Here is a 15,462-nt window from a genome sequence, read left to right as displayed (position 1 = left end):
CATTCCCCACTCTCTCTCTCTCTCATTCCCCTCTCTCTGTTCCCCACTCTCTCATTTCCCCTCTCTCTCTCTCTCTCGTTCCCCACTCTCTCTCGTTCCCCACTCTCTCTGGTTCCCACTCATAATTTCTCCTCTGATTACTCATCATCTCTCAATTACTATACTACCTTATAGTTTGTCCTCTCTCTCGTTCCCCACTCTCTCTCTCGTTCCCCACTCTCTCTCTCTCGTTCCCCACTCTCTCTCTCTCTCGTTCCCCACTCTCTCTCTCTCTCTCTCGTTCCCCACTCTCTCGTTCCCCACTCTCTCTCTCTCTCGTTCCCCACTCTCTCTCGTTCCCCACTCTCTCTCTCTCGTTCCCCACTCTCTCTCTCTCGTTCCCCACTCTCTCTCTCGTTCCCCACTCTCTCTCTCGTTCCCCACTCTCTCTCTCTCGTTCCCCACTCTCTCTCTCTCGTTCCCCACTCTCTCTCTCTCGTTCCCCACTCTCTCTCTCTCTCGTTCCACACTCTCTCTCTCTCGTTCCCCACTCTCTCTCTCGTTCCCCACTCTCTCTCTCTCTCTCTCATTCCCCACTCTCACTCTCTCTCTCTCTCTTTCCCCACTCACTCTCTCTCTCGTTCCACTCTCTCTCTCTCTCTCTCGTTCCCCACTCTCTCTCTCTCTCGTTCCCCACTCTCTCTCTCTCGTTCCCCACTCTCTCTCTCTCTCGTTCCCCACTCTCTCTCTCTCTCTCGTTCCCCACTCTCTCTCTCTCTCTCTCGTTCCCCACTCTCTCTCTCTCTCGTTCCCCACTCTCTCTCTCTCTCTCGTTCCCCACTCTCTCTCTCGTTCCCCACTCTCTCGTTCCCCACTCTCTCTCGTTCCCCACTCTCTCTCTCTCGTTCCCCACTCTCTCTCTCGTCCCCCACTCTCTCATTCCCCCCTCTCTCTCTTGCTCCTATCTCTCATTCTTCCCCTCTCTCGTTCTCCCCTTCCTCTCTCTCGTTCTCTCCCTCTCTCTCTCTCGTTCTCCCCTTCCTCTCCCTCTCTTTCTCCCTTTCCTCTCCCTCTTTCTCCCCTTCCTCCCTCTCTCTTTCTCCCCTTCCTCTCTCTCTCTCTTTCTCCCCTTCCTCTCTCTCTCTCTCTCTCTCATTCTCCCCTACCTCTCTCTCTCTCTCTCTCTCTCTCTCTCTCATTCTCCCCTTCCTCTCTCTCCTTCTCCCCTTCCTCTCTCTCTCTCTCTCTCCTTCTCCCTTTCCTCTCTCTCTCTCTCTCCTTCTCCCCTTCCTCTCTCTCTCTCATTCTCCCCTTCCTCTCTCTCTCTCCTTCTCCCTTTCCTCTCTCTCTCTCTCGTTCTCCCCTTCCTCTCTCTCTCTCGTTCTCCCCTTCCTCTCTCTCTCTCTCTCGTTCTCCCCTTCCTCTCTCTCTCTCGTTCTCCCCTTCCTCTCTCTCGTTCTCCCCTTCCTCTCTCTCTCTCAAGTTCTCCCCTTCCTCTCTCTCTCTCTCTCAAGTTCTCCCCTTCCTCTCTCTCTCAAGTTCTCCCCTTCCTCTCTCTCTCAAGTTCTCCCCTTCCTCTCTCTCTCAAGTTCTCCCCTTCCTCTCTCTCTCTAGTTCTCCCCTTCCTCTCTCTCTCGTTCTTCCTCCCCCCTTCTCTCTCTCTCGTTCTCCCCTTCCTCTCTCTCTCTCGTTCTCCCCTTCCTCTCTCTCTCTCTCGTTCTCCCCTTCCTCTCTCTCTCTCTCGTTCTCCCCTTCCTCTCTCTCTCTCTCGTTCTCCCCTTCCTCTCTCTCTCTCGTTCTCCCCTTCCTCTCTCTCTCTCGTTCTCCCCTTCCTCTCTCTCTCTCGTTCTCCCCTTCCTCTCTCTCCTTCTCCCCTTCCTCTCTCTCTCTCCTTTTCCCCTTCCTCTCTCTCTCTCCTTCTCCCCTTCCTCTCTCTCTCTCTCCTTCTCCCCTTCCTCTCTCTCTCTCTCCTTCTCCCCTTCCTCTCTCTCTCTCTCCTTCTCCCCTTCCTCTCTCTCTCTCTCCTTCTCCCCTTCCTCTCTCTCTCTCCTTCTCCCCTTCCTCTCTCTCTCTCCTTCTCCCCTTCCTCTCTCTCTCTCTCCTTCTCCCCTTCCTCTCTCTCTCTCCTTCTCCCCTTCCTCTCTTCTCTCCCTTCCTTCCTCTCTCTCTCTCCTTCTCCCCTTCCTCTCTCTCTCTCCTTCTCCCCTTCCTCTCTCTCTCTCCTTCTCCCCTTCCTCTCTCTCTCTCCTTCTCCCCCTTCCTCTCTCTCTCTCCTTCTCCCCTTCCTCTCTCTCTCTCCTTCTCCCCTTCCTCTCTCTCTCTCCTTCTCCCCTTCCTCTCTCTCTCTCCTTCTCCCCTTCCTCTCTCTCTCTCCTTCTCCCCTTCCTCTCTCTCTCTCCTTCTCCCCTTCCCCTCTCTCTCTCCCCCGTTCCCGTCTTCCTCTCCCCTTCCTCTCTCTCTCTCCTTCTCCCCTTCCTCTCTCTCTCTCCTTCTCCCCTTCCTCTCTCTCTCTCCTTCTCCCCTTCCTCTCTCTCTCTCCTTCTCCCCTTCCTCTCTCTCTCTCCTTCTCCCCTTCCTCTCTCTCTCTCCTTCTCCCCTTCCTCTCTCTCTCTCCTTCTCCCCTTCCTCTCTCTCTCTCCTTCTCCCCTTCCTCTCTCTCTCTCCTTCTCCCCTTCCTCTCTCTCTCTCCTTCTCCCCTTCCTCTCTCTCTCTCCTTCTCCCCTTCCTCTCTCTCTCTCCTTCTCCCCTTCCTCTCTCTCTCTCCTTCTCCCCCCTTCCTCTCTCTCTCCCCTCTCTCTCTCTCCCTTCCCCTCTCTCTCTCTCCTTCTCCCCTTCCTCTCTCTCTCTCTCGTTCTCCCCTTCCTCTCTCTCTCTCTCTAGTTCTCCCCATCCTCTCTCTCTCTCTCGTTCTCCCCTTCCCTCTCTCTCTCTCTCGTTCTCCCCTTCCTCTCTCTCTCTCAAGTTCTCCCCTTCCTCTCTCTCTCTCTCTCAAGTTCTCCCCTTCCTCTCTCTCTCTCTCGTTCTCCCCTTCCTCTCTCTCTCTCTCTCTCGTTCTTCCTCCCCCATTTCTCTCTCTCGTTCTTCCTCCCCCCTCTCTCTCTCTCGTTCTTCCTCCCCCTCTCTCTCTCTCTCGTTCTCCCCTTCCTCTCTCTCTCTCTCGTTCTCCCCTTCCTCTCTCTCTCTCTCTCTCTCGTTCTCCCCTTCCTCTCTCTCTCTCTCTCTCGTTCTCCCCTTCCTCTCTCTCTCTCTCTCGTTCTCCCCTTCCTCTCTCTCTCTCTCGTTCTCCCCTTCCTCTCTCTCTCTCCTCTCTCTCGTTCTCCCCTTCCTCTCTCTCTCTCTCGTTCTCCCCTTCCTCCCTCTCTCTCTCGTTCTCCCCTTCCTCCCTCTCTCTCTCGTTCTCCCCTTCCTCCCTCTCTCTCTCGTTCTCCCCTTCCTCCCTCTCTCTCTCGTTCTCCCCTTCCTCCCTCTCTCTCTCGTTCTCCCCTTCCTCCCTCTCTCTCTCGTTCTCCCCTTCCTCTCTCTCTCTCTCGTTCTCCCCTTCCTCTCTCTCTCTCTCGTTCTCCCCTTCCTCTCTCTCTCTCGTTCTCCCCTTCCTCTCTCTCTCTCGTTCTCCCCTTCCTCTCTCTCTCGTTCTCCCCTTCCTCTCTCTCTCATTCTCCCCTTCCTCTCTCTCTCTCTCTCGTTCTCCCCTTCCTCCCTCTCTCTCTCGTTCTCCCCTTCCTCTCTCTCTCTCTCGTTCTCCCCTTCCTCTCTCTCTCGTTCTCCCCTTCCTCTCTCTCTCTCTTGTTCTCCCCTTCCTCTCTCTCTCATTCTCCCCTTCCTCTCTCTCTCTCGTTCTCCCCTTCCTCTCTCTCTCTCTCTCTCGTTCTCCCCTTCCTCTCTCTCTCGTTCACCCCTTCCTCTCTCTCTCTCTCTCTCTCTCTCTCTCTCGTTCTCCCCTTCCTCTCTCTCTCTCTCTCTTTCTCTCTCTCGTTCTCCCCTTCCTCTCTCTCTCTTTCTCTCTCTCGTTCTCCCCTTCCTCTCTCTCTCGTTCTCCCCTTCCTCTCTCTCTCGTTCTCCCCTTTCTCTCTCCCTCTCTCTCTCTTGTTACCCCCTTCCTCTCTCTCATTCTCCCCTTCCTCTCTCTCATTCCCCCCTCTCTGTTCGTCGCCCTCTCTGTTCTTCTCCCCTCTCCATCTCTCACACACTCTCCATCTCTCTCACTCTTGGTTTCTTTCTCAGTCCCTCTCTCTCTCTCCCTCAGTCTCTCTCCCCCCTCTCTCGGTCTCTCTCGTTCTCGTTCTCTCGTGTGTGCATGCATGTGACTTTTCACATGAGCTGCCTCCTAGGATTATCTCTGGTGCGACATTATTTGCCACATTCCTCCATTTTAGGTGCCTGAAGTTGAAATCACCAAGCAACAAAGTATTTGGTGCTGGGGTTGGAAGATTTTTCCAGACAGAACTCAACTTTTAAAAACTGTTCCTTGAATTGTTGGCAAGTTTTATCTGGTGGCTTTTATACAACCACAATGATGGTTTTGGTTTTTAATCTTTACTGCCAAAATTTCAACATTTGTGGCATTCAGTAATTCCAAGCAAATAAGTGACTGATATACAGCCCAACCCCTTGTTGCCTGATCCTTCTGTTGCATCTGAATAAATTGTACCCCGAGATCCATATTTCATTGTCAAAGTGATCCTTTGTGTGGGTCTCTGTGAAGGCCACAAACATTGCATTTGACTCTGAAGAGTCCTCTGATGAAAGTTATTTTGTTTGTTAATGGCTTTAGACCATGCATATCTGCAAATACGAATGTCGTCATAATGACGGTATGGAAGAGGGCTTTATTTGCTGGCACTAATATCTGTTGTTCTGGAGGGGAAGGGGGGGGGCAATGACTGTGCCTCCAACCCAGAAGTGATCCGAGATGGTGTCGTATTTGTCATTTCCTGCCAGCTATTTTTCTTCCTTGCACTAAGACTTCTTTCTTTAGTGGTCGTAACTACCCTCATTTGTTACCCAAGGTGTGTGACCTGGTATGCCTGACAGTGGTGTTGTAACGTTGTCGTTCATGGATGGATGAATAACACATTTCAGGACGAAATAATTTAAAAGAATAAATGCATACTCGTTTGGCCATGTGGTCATGGCATTTTTCTAGATGGTCAAAATTGCACATCCCACCTTTTCTAGATATTCCATGCCTACAGATACCCAAGGTACAGAATTTAGATTTGATTCCTATTTGTTAGGTTTTTTTTTTTTTTTTTTTTTTTTTTTGTGGCTGGCTTCCCTACTGGTGCTGTTTTTCCTGAACCCCCTCCCCCCCACTATCTGCAGCACCTGTACCAGTATCAGTATCACCACCACTAATACTGGTAATTTAGAGACCTTTCCTCAAAGCATCCGCTTCCCCCCCCCCCCATCACTTTTTTTTCTTCTTGTATGTCTAGGTCTGTTTCTTCAATACCAGGATCACTCTCTCCATCTTGTACACAGTCTTACATTTTTGTATTTCCAGCTCCAGGTGACCCACTCTCTTTAGCCAAAGTAAAGACTGTACCAAACAGGGATGGGGAAATACCAAATTATTTGTCGATACTAATACGAATACCATCAAGCTTAGCTAATGCCCATCAATACTGGTACCAATACTGATATCACCAAAACTGGCTAATACCCACCAACACCAGTACTCATATTTAGGCAGCTACTAATTTTTTGCCTGCACTCAAAAGGAGGGGTTCGGGATATCGGTTTGGAGGGATATGTTGTGTATCTTTATACGTATATGCTTCTAAACTGTTGTGTCCTGAGCACCGCTGCAAAAACAGTGATAATGTGTGAGTGAGGTGAAAGTGTTGAATGATGATGAAGGTATTTTCTTTTTGGGGATTTTTCTTTCTTTTTTGGGTCACCCTGCCTCGGTGGGAGATGGCCGATTGTTAACAAAAAAAAAAAAAATTCAACAAGTTGGCCATCTCCCACCTAGGGAGGGTGACCCAAAAAGAAAGAAAATCCCCAAAATGAAAATACTTTCATCATCATTCAACACTTTCACCTCACTCATACATAATCACTGTTTTTGCAGAGGTGCCCAGATAAAACAGTTTAGAAGCATTATAAAGATACAATATAAAAAGTGACCTGAAACATTATAAAACTCCGTATAGAATATAATATCAGGGCCCCAATTTTATATATACCGTCCTATTACACATCTCTCCAAACTGCCAATATCCCAAACCCCTCCTTTAAAGTGCAGGCATTGTACTTCCCATTTCCAGAACTCAAGTCTGGCTACATAAAAATAACAGGTTTCCCTGAATCCCTTCACTAAATATTACCCTGCTCACACTCCAACAGCTCATCAGGTCCCAAAAACCATTCATCTCCATTCACTCCTATCTAACACGCTCATGCATGCTTGCTGGAAGTCCAAGTCCTTCACCCACAAAACCTCCTTTACCCCCCTCCCTTCAACCTTTTCGAGGATGACCCCTAACCCGCCTTCCTTCCCCTACAAATTTATACGCTCTCCATCCCGTTCTACTTTGATCCATTCTCTCTAAATGACCAAACCACCTCAACAATCCCTCTTCAGCCCTTTGACTAATACTTTTATTAACTCCACACCTCCTAATTTCCATACTTCGAATAATCTACATAATATTTACACCACACATTGCCCTTAGGACATCTCCCCTGCCTTCAACCGCCTCCTCGCTGCAGCATTTACAACCCAAGCTTCACACCCATATAAGAGTGTTGGTACCACTATACTTTCATACATTCCCTTTGCCTCCATTGATAATGTTTTTTGTCTCCACATATACCTCAATGCACCACTCGCCAAAAATACAATCAAAATTTGGCAATACCCACTAGTACCAAAGTACAGCAGTGCCAACATTTACATGGGCCTGAAGAATGGATTTTAAACACTGCAGTGAGGAGGATGATGAGTTATATTAATATTATGCAGAGAATTAGAAGCATGGAGATTAGACTGTGGAGTTACCAAAAGCACAATTCAGAGGTCTAAGGAGGGTTTGCTAAGGTGGTCTGGGCATTTAAGAGGATAAGCCAAAATAGGATGATTAAGAGAATATAAATCTGGGGTGGAATTATGGTTACGGGGTTGTCCCAGCAAGGGCTGGAGGGAGTATAGGAGATTTTAAGTACTAAGAGCTTGAACACCCAACAGATCTGTGTGAATGCCTTAGGTCAGAGTGGAATCAAGTGGTTTTTGTGACCTGACATTCTGCTGGAGTTTAAGCAAGGTAACATATGACAGGATTCAGAGCAATCTACAGTACATCCACTCTAAAGGTAGGATGAAGGTGTTACAGTTTGGAGGGCTATCTGATCTATGGTGCTGGCAAACTTCCAGCAAGACAGATTTACTACAGTATAATACTAATACTAATTGCAATTATTATTCATAAAAATGTTCAACCATTGAGAGTTATTTAGCTCTAAAATGGAGGGAAAGTAAAGGGGGAAAATGGGGAATATGTACTTTGAAAATAAAAGGATACAGAGGGCAGTTTGAATGGCTAAACAATAAAAAATGTGGCCATCTATGCCAAAGAAGCAACCATAAATAGCACTCATTAAAGATTGCACTTTCAGAAATACTGTATGAACAACAGGGCACTTAAAGATGTTAAATTTATCAATGTGTTGATGCCTGAGCTTAATATATACTGGACAGGGACAGATTTAAACAGAATAAAGTGTCTGGAAAACAAATCCTGAGAAAAAAATACGAATACTAAAATAAAAAAGTTCTCCATGGGGAAGTGAAGAAGAATCCTTCCTCAACAAACCATGCGTATCGTAAAAGAAGACTAAAATGCCAGGAGCAAGAGGCTAGTAACCCCTTCTCCTGTGTAAATAATTAAGTGAAAAAAAAATTGTTTCTTTTTCAGGTCACTGCCTCAGAGGGAGATGACCAGTATTAAAAAAAAAAAAAAACCCCTTCCTACTGAATCATAGGGCCAAGGTAGGAACAAAAAAAAAAGTACAAGCATAAGAAATTATCTCACTGGCTCAACTACTGTAGCTCCATTCCTGAAGTAAACTTAGAAATGCGTTAAAACACAGAATACAATGATTGAAGAAGGCTGCAGCAAGACCTGGAGAACCTTTATAATTAATAAAGAAATAGTTACTAAAAAACCTCAGGAAAGGGAAAGATGTATACAAAATGGTATTAACAGAAGTGATGAATGAAAAATCTTACTTAATATTAAACGACAATGTTGCAGAGCTCATTATGTAATTAATAATTCAATGTTTATTTTTTACTATTAACAGTTTTGCAAATTTCATTATAAAAATATGAATTTTTGTTAACACTGTTATAAAGAATAAAGAAAATAGTTACAATTAGTATACAAACCAATTTAATCACAAAATTAAGTACTTCACTTGATACATTAAGAACGGGAATAAAAAACCTTACGTGGTGGGCCGACCCATGTAAATGCCTGGTGTAGGTGTGTGAGGTCTCTTCGTGATAGAAAAATCTACTCTGATCCTTCGGCCATCAATTTCCATGCCAGAGCATTCGTCCTTCGCTTCAGCTGCATCCTTTATCGATTCAAAGTACACAAATGCAAATCCTCGTGATTTTCCAGTCTGGTAAAATGATGAATTCTGGTTAATATTGTTACTATGCATTGACTTCTGTTATGAAGCAATTTAATAAAAGCTAATTATAGTGGACCCCCGAGTTTCAGCGGCATCGTGTATCGTAAATTTCGCCTTTCAGTGAATTTTTTCGGCAAAAAATACTCACGGTTCATGATTTTATTTGTGATTCAGCAGCGGTAAGGTATGTGTCTGACCCATCTCCCAGCGTCAGCCTGCAAACAAAGCCAGCCTCCCTCCCACACCAGTGTGCCATTGTTTATAGGCGAATGACCATCACCTCACGTGTTCATAAGATATATTCCATCCGTTTTTGTGCTTGCAACTGCTAAATAAGCCAGAGACGGAAGAATGTGCCTTCTTCAGTGATTTTACGATATGTTACAATACTAAAGCAGCAGGAGTCGATAAAGGCTATAGTGCCAGCCAGCGATGAAGTGTAGCATTAACAGTGTAGCAAGTAAGTTAAGCCATTAATAGATAGAAAAATGACAACATGAAACTTAACTCCTCCATTGATGTGCGAGGTATATAGGGCGACTGACTAACACTGCCGTCTCTGCTACCGCCATTCACCACCATTATGTAAGGCTTATCTTTCAGTGGCCCTGTTACACCCAACACCACAACAGCACTTATGACCTATGTAATGACACATTTTATTCATTATAAGGTATTTGTCATGTTTCTGTTATTAATATTGTTTATTATGTCATATTAGACAAGTTGTCATAGATAATTAAGCTGCAGAGTTGATATTAGTCATATTGAAGGACTTTCTTGTCCAGTCTCCGAAGACACTCCTGCCACCGCCACAATTCTTAACATACGTATGTAATGACATTTTATTCATACACCAACAAGAGTCTTCAATAAAGGTAAGTGTGATGCCATTATTGTTTTATACTTTATGTCCCACTGTTTTATTGTTTTCTGTAAGTACTGTATATCTATATTTAATGAAAAAAAAAATCTTTTTTCTTAAAACTTTTCGTCTGGAACAGATTAATTGGATTTCCATTATTTCTCATAGGGAAAATAGAATCACCAATCGTGAATTTTGCCTTTCAGTGGACTCTGAAAAGGATTAATCATGAAATTCAGGGGTCCACTGTACAATAAAGTACTTTAATCATCCAAAGTTTAGTTTACAAAACTCTAGCCAGTTTACTGTGAAAGTGAAATCAACAAAACAAAATTTCACAATCAGTAACTGCCACGTAGGCAATAACACTAAATTAACCTTTCAGTGGCCATCACACAGAACTATATCACTGAGGCCAGGGTCCCTAGCAAAGTTCTACATCATGCACTCGGCTCACTCAGATAAGCTTTAAGTGGTAAATTGTGGCCTAGATATGATACTGATTCTGTATAGGAAGTGTGTACATAAAAAAAATCCTGCTCTATGGAGAGCATGATGAGAAAAACATTACACTTACTGCAATTACCATTTAATATAGTAAATGAGATATTGTCTCAGATATTTCAGAAAAAAAAAAAAACTTAGGGTTTTTAATAAAACTGATTCAGTAATTAGGACACCATAAACTATGACAAATCATTCCTGGTTATATTTTATTATCCATGAAAGAGTAAATCTTTATTTTTGTGTCATCATAAATTCAAACATGGATGGCAAGTGTAATATAGCAGACACATGATTAATGAACAGAGGAAATGTTTTAGTGCCAGGAATGTCTACAATGGACTATTTTTAAATTGGTAATTTTTTAAATTGTGTAAAACTGGCCAAGGTACTGACTTCCAAGCGCTTTGTAGGGTAGTTGAAATAGTTGAATGGGTGGTTTTTTGTGCACATTCAACAGAAGGGAAGACATACTAGTAAAATAGCTAGGAATCTGGTCAAAAGGAGCAATGGTATTAGCTTAACCCATTATGTCCAAACGTAGATCTATGTTCTCTCACCCAGCACTCCGAATATTTTGGAAAAAAATTGAATCAAGGACATTTTTAACAGAATAAAAAAAATAAATTTTTTAATCAGTACTTACAGAGATAAGGCCGCAAAGTCGGCGCTTGTTGCTCACCTGACGGCAACAAAGTGCTGCCACTTACAGAAGTGTTGGCGATATACTTTCTTTTTTTCATTACATAATTTTTATGTTCTGACAATTACAATTTGTAGTAGTTCTTGTGATTCCATAGCCAATCTTTGTTCTGACACTAATATTAGGTACTGAAATAGTACTCAAATACCTACAAACACATACTATTGTCTAGAAATATATACATAGCATGTATTAATAGGTCAGAGAAATGTTTTGAATTTTTTTTTTTTTTTCAACAAGTCGGCCGTCTCCCACCGAGGCAGGGTGACCCAAAAAAAAAGAAAGAAAATCCCCAAAAAGAAAATACTTTCATCATCATTCAACACTTTCACCACACTCACACATTATCACTGCTTTTGCAGAGGTGCTCAGAATACAACAGTTTAGAAGCATATACGTATAGAGATACACAACATATCCCTCCAAACCGCCAATATCCCAAACCCCTCCTTTAAAGTGCAGGCATTGTACTTCCCATTTCCAGGACTCAAGTCCGACTATATGAAAATGTGGTAGTATATATGAAACTCCTTGAAGCATGGTGTAAGACGAGTGCCACTCCACTGCTGCACTGTCAACAGTGGAGTGACATTTAAGGATCTTGTAGTGCTTTGGCTTTAATGTGGAACCTCAAATTTCGAACATATCGCTTAACGAACTCTTCAAAAATCGAAAGCTTTTTTCAAACCAATTTTGTCCTTATTATCGAACTCGCCCCTATTTTCAAACCGCCGGGTACCAGACCTGTCCACGAGCCCACTTTGTCCACGTCCTGTGCAGAGCGGAGAGCATTGATACCTAAAGTCCTTATGGAGGGGGATTCCCGTTCCAAACACTAACCCCAACTCCCTCTCTCCTCCTCCCAATCTTCCAGATGCCATCACCAATCTTCAATTATAGTAAGTAAAAATGTTATTACATATGTTTATTTAAATTTATTAATACATAATTGTGGACGTGTCAGCGGATAGGTCTATGAAAGATGAGGTGAATCATAGAATTGATGAGGGGAAAAGGGTGAGTGGTGCACTTAGGAGTCTGTGGAGACAAAGAACTTTGTCCTTGGAGGCAAAGGGGGGGATGTATGAGAGTACACTTTTACCAACGCTCTTATATGGGTGTGAAGCATGGGTGATGAATGTTGCAGTGAGGAGAAGGCTGGAGGCAGTGGAGATGTCATGTCTGAGGGCAATGTGTGGTGTGAATATAATGCAGAGAATTCGTAGTTTGGAAGTTAGGAGGAGGTGCGGGATTACCAAAACTGTTGTCCAGAGGGCTGAGGAAGGGTTGTTGAGGTGGTTCGGACATGTAGAGAGAATGGAGCGAAACAGAGTGACTTCAAGAGTGTGTCAGTCTGTAGTGGAAGGAAGGCGGGGTAGGGGTCGGCCTAGGAAAGGTTGGAGGGAGGGGGTAAAGGTGGTTTTGTGTGCGAGGGGCTTGGACTTCCAGCAGGCATGCGTGAGCGTGTTTGATAGGAGTGAATGGAGACAAATGGTTTTAAATACTTGACGTGCTGTTGGAGTGTGAGCAAAGTAACATTTATGAAGGGATTCAGGGAAACCGGCAGGCCGGACTTGAGTCCTGGAGATGGGAAGTACAGTGCCTGCACTCTGAAGGAGGGGTGTTAATGTTGCAGTTTAAAAACTGTAGTGTAAAGCACCCTTCTGGCAAGACAGTGATGGAGTGAATGATGGTAAAAGTTTTTCTTTTTCGGGCCACCCTGCCTTGGTGGGAATCGGCCAGTGTGTTAATAAAAATAATTGTACACTATTTTTTTTTTATTATTATTATCACACTGGCCGATTCCCACCAAGGCAGGGTGGCCCGAAAAAGAAAAACTTTCACCATCAATCACTCCATCACTGTCTTGCCAGAAGGGTGCTTTACACTACAGTTTTTAAACTGCAACATTAACACCCCTCCTTCAGAGTGCAGGCACTGTACTTCCCATCTCCAGGACTCAAGTCCGGCCTGCCGGTTTCCCTGAATCCCTTCATAAATGTTACTTTGCTCACACTCCAACAGCACGTCAAGTATTAAAAACCATTTGTCTCCATTCACTCCTATCAAACACGCTCACGCATGCCTGCTGGAAGTCCAAGCCCCTCGCACACAAAACCTCCTTTACCCCCTCCCTCCAACCTTTCCTAGGCCGACCCCTACCCCGCCTTCCTTCCACTACAGACTGATACACTCTTGTAGTCATTCTGTTTCGCTCCATTCTCTCTACATGTCCGAACCACCTCAACAACCCTTCCTCAGCCCTCTGGACAACAGTTTTGGTAATCCCGCACCTCCTCCTAACTTCCAAACTACGAATTCTCTGCATTATATTCACACCACACATTGCCCTCAGACATGACATCTCCACTGCCTCCAGCCTTCTCCTCGCTGCAACATTCATCACCCATGCTTCACACCCATATAAGAGCGTTGGTAAAACTATACTCTCATACATTCCCCTCTTTGCCTCCAAGGACAAAGTTCTTTGTCTCCACAGACTCCTAAGTGCACCACTCACTCTTTTTCCCTCATCAATTCTATGATTCACCTCTTCTTTCATAGACCCATCCGCTGACACGTCCACTCCCAAATATCTGAATATGTTCACCTCCTCCATACTCTCTCCCTCCAATCTGATATCCAATCTTTCATCACCTAATCTTTTTATCCTCATAACCTTACTCTTTCCTGTATTCACCTTTAATTTTCTTCTTTTGCACACCCTACCAAATTCATCCACCAATCTCTGCAACTTCTCTTCAGAATCTCCCAAGAGCACAGTGTCATCAGCAAAGAGCAGCTGTGACAACTCCCACTTTGTGTGTGATTCTTTATCTTTTAACTCCATGCCTCTTGCCAAGACCCTCGTATTTACTTCTCTTACAACCCCATCTATAAATATATTAAACAACCACGGTGACATCACACATCCTTGTCTAAGGCCTACTTTTACTGGGAAAAAATTTCCCTCTTTCCTACATACTCTAACTTGAGCCTCACTATCCTCGTAAAAACTCTTCACTGTTTTCAGTAACCTACCTCCTACACCATACACTTACAACATCTGCCACATTGCCCCCCTATCCACCCTGTCATACGCCTTTTCCAAATCCATAAATGCCACAAAGACCTCTTTAGCCTTATCTAAATACTGTTCACTTATATGTTTCACTGTAAACACCTGGTCCACACACCCCCTACCTTTCCTAAAGCCTCCTTGTTCATCTGCTATCCTATTCTCCGTCTTACTCTTAATTCTTTCAATTATAACTCTACCATACACTTTACCAGGTATACTCAACAGACTTATCCCCCTATAATTTTTGCACTCTCTTTTATCCCCTTTGCCTTTAAACAAAGGAACTATGCATGCTCTCTGCCAATCCCTAGGTACCTTACCCTCTTCCATACATTTATTAAATAATTGCACCAACCACTCCAAAACTATATCCCCACCTGCTTTTAACATTTCTATCTTTATCCCATCAATCCCGGCTGCCTTACCCCCTTTCATTTTACCTACTGCCTCACGAACTTCTCCCACACTCACAACTGGCTCTTCCTCACTCCTACAAGATGTTATTCCTCCTTGCCCTATACACGAAATCACAGCTTCCCTATCTTCATCAACATTTAACAATTCCTCAAAATATTCCCTCCATCTTCCCAATACCTCTAACTCTCCATTTAATAACTGTCCTCTCCTATTTTTAACTGACAAATCCATTTGTTCTCTAGGCTTTCTTAACTTGTTAATCTCACTCCAAAACTTTTTCTTATTTTCAACAAAATTTGTTGATAACATCTCACCCACTCTCTCATTTGCTCTCTTTTTACATTGCTTCACCACTCTCTTAACCCCTCTCTTTTTCTCCATATACTCTTCCCTCCTTGCATCACTTCTACTTTGTAAAAACTTCTCATATGCTAACTTTTTCTCCCTTACTACTCTCTTTACATCATCATTCCACCAATCACTCCTCTTCCCTCCTGCACCCACTTTCCTGTAACCACAAACTTCTGCTGAACACTAACACTACATTTTTAAACCTACCCCATACCTCTTCGACCCCATTGCCTATGCTCTCATTAGCCCCTCTATCCTCCAATAGCTGTTTATATCTTACCCTAACTGCCTCCTCTTTTAGTTTATAAACCTTCACCACTCTCTTCCCTGATGCTTCTATTCTCCTTGTATCCCATCTACCTTTTACTCTCAGTGTAGCTACAACTAGAAAGTGATCTGATATATCTGTGGCCCATCTATAAACATATACATCCTGAAGTCTACTCAACAGTCTTTTATCTACCAATACATAATCCAACAAACTACTGTCATTTTGCCCTACATCATATCTTGTATACTTATTTATCCTCTTTTTCTTAAAATATGTATTACCTATAACTAAACCCCTTTCTATACAAAGTTCAATCAAAGGGCTCCCATTATCATTTACACCTGGCACCCCAAACTTACCTACCACACCCTCTCTAAAAGTTTCTCCTACTTTAGCATTCAGGTCCCCTACCACAATTACTCTCTCACTTGGTTCAAAGGCTCCTATACATTCACTTAACATCTCCCAAAATCTCTCCCTCTCCTCTGCATTCCTCTTTTCTCCAGGTGCATACACGCTTATTATGACCCACTTCTCGCATCCAACCTTTACTTTAATCCACATAATTCTCGAATTTACACATTCATATTCTCTTTTCTCCTTCCATAACTGATCATTTAACATTACTGCTACCCCATCCTTTGCTCTAA

The 15,462-nt window shown here is 44.0% G+C and overlaps 1 protein-coding gene across 8 annotated transcripts in view; it reads right to left on the bottom strand.

Annotated features, from left to right (window-relative positions):
• The window catches only part of LOC128700550 (transformer-2 protein homolog alpha), a 153,504-nt gene that overhangs the window by 64,392 nt on the left and 73,650 nt on the right, over positions 1–15,462 (bottom strand). For all 8 annotated transcript variants that reach the window (XR_008408778.2, XR_008408779.2, XM_053793823.2 and 5 more), the window contains exon 5: positions 8,432–8,607. Coding sequence is in view for 6 of the 8 variants with exons in the window: in XM_053793823.2 (XP_053649798.1) it covers positions 8,432–8,607 (176 nt within the window). In the remaining 2 variants the exon portion in view is untranslated. The remainder of the gene's footprint in view (positions 1–8,431; positions 8,608–15,462) is intronic.

The sequence above is a fragment of the Cherax quadricarinatus genome, chromosome 65 (genome assembly GCF_038502225.1).
Source record: "Cherax quadricarinatus isolate ZL_2023a chromosome 65, ASM3850222v1, whole genome shotgun sequence".
In the NCBI taxonomy this organism is placed as follows: domain Eukaryota; kingdom Metazoa; phylum Arthropoda; class Malacostraca; order Decapoda; family Parastacidae; genus Cherax; species Cherax quadricarinatus.
The sequence above is the reverse complement of the archived record's forward strand: the minus strand, read 5'-3'. Positions and strand labels throughout refer to the sequence as shown.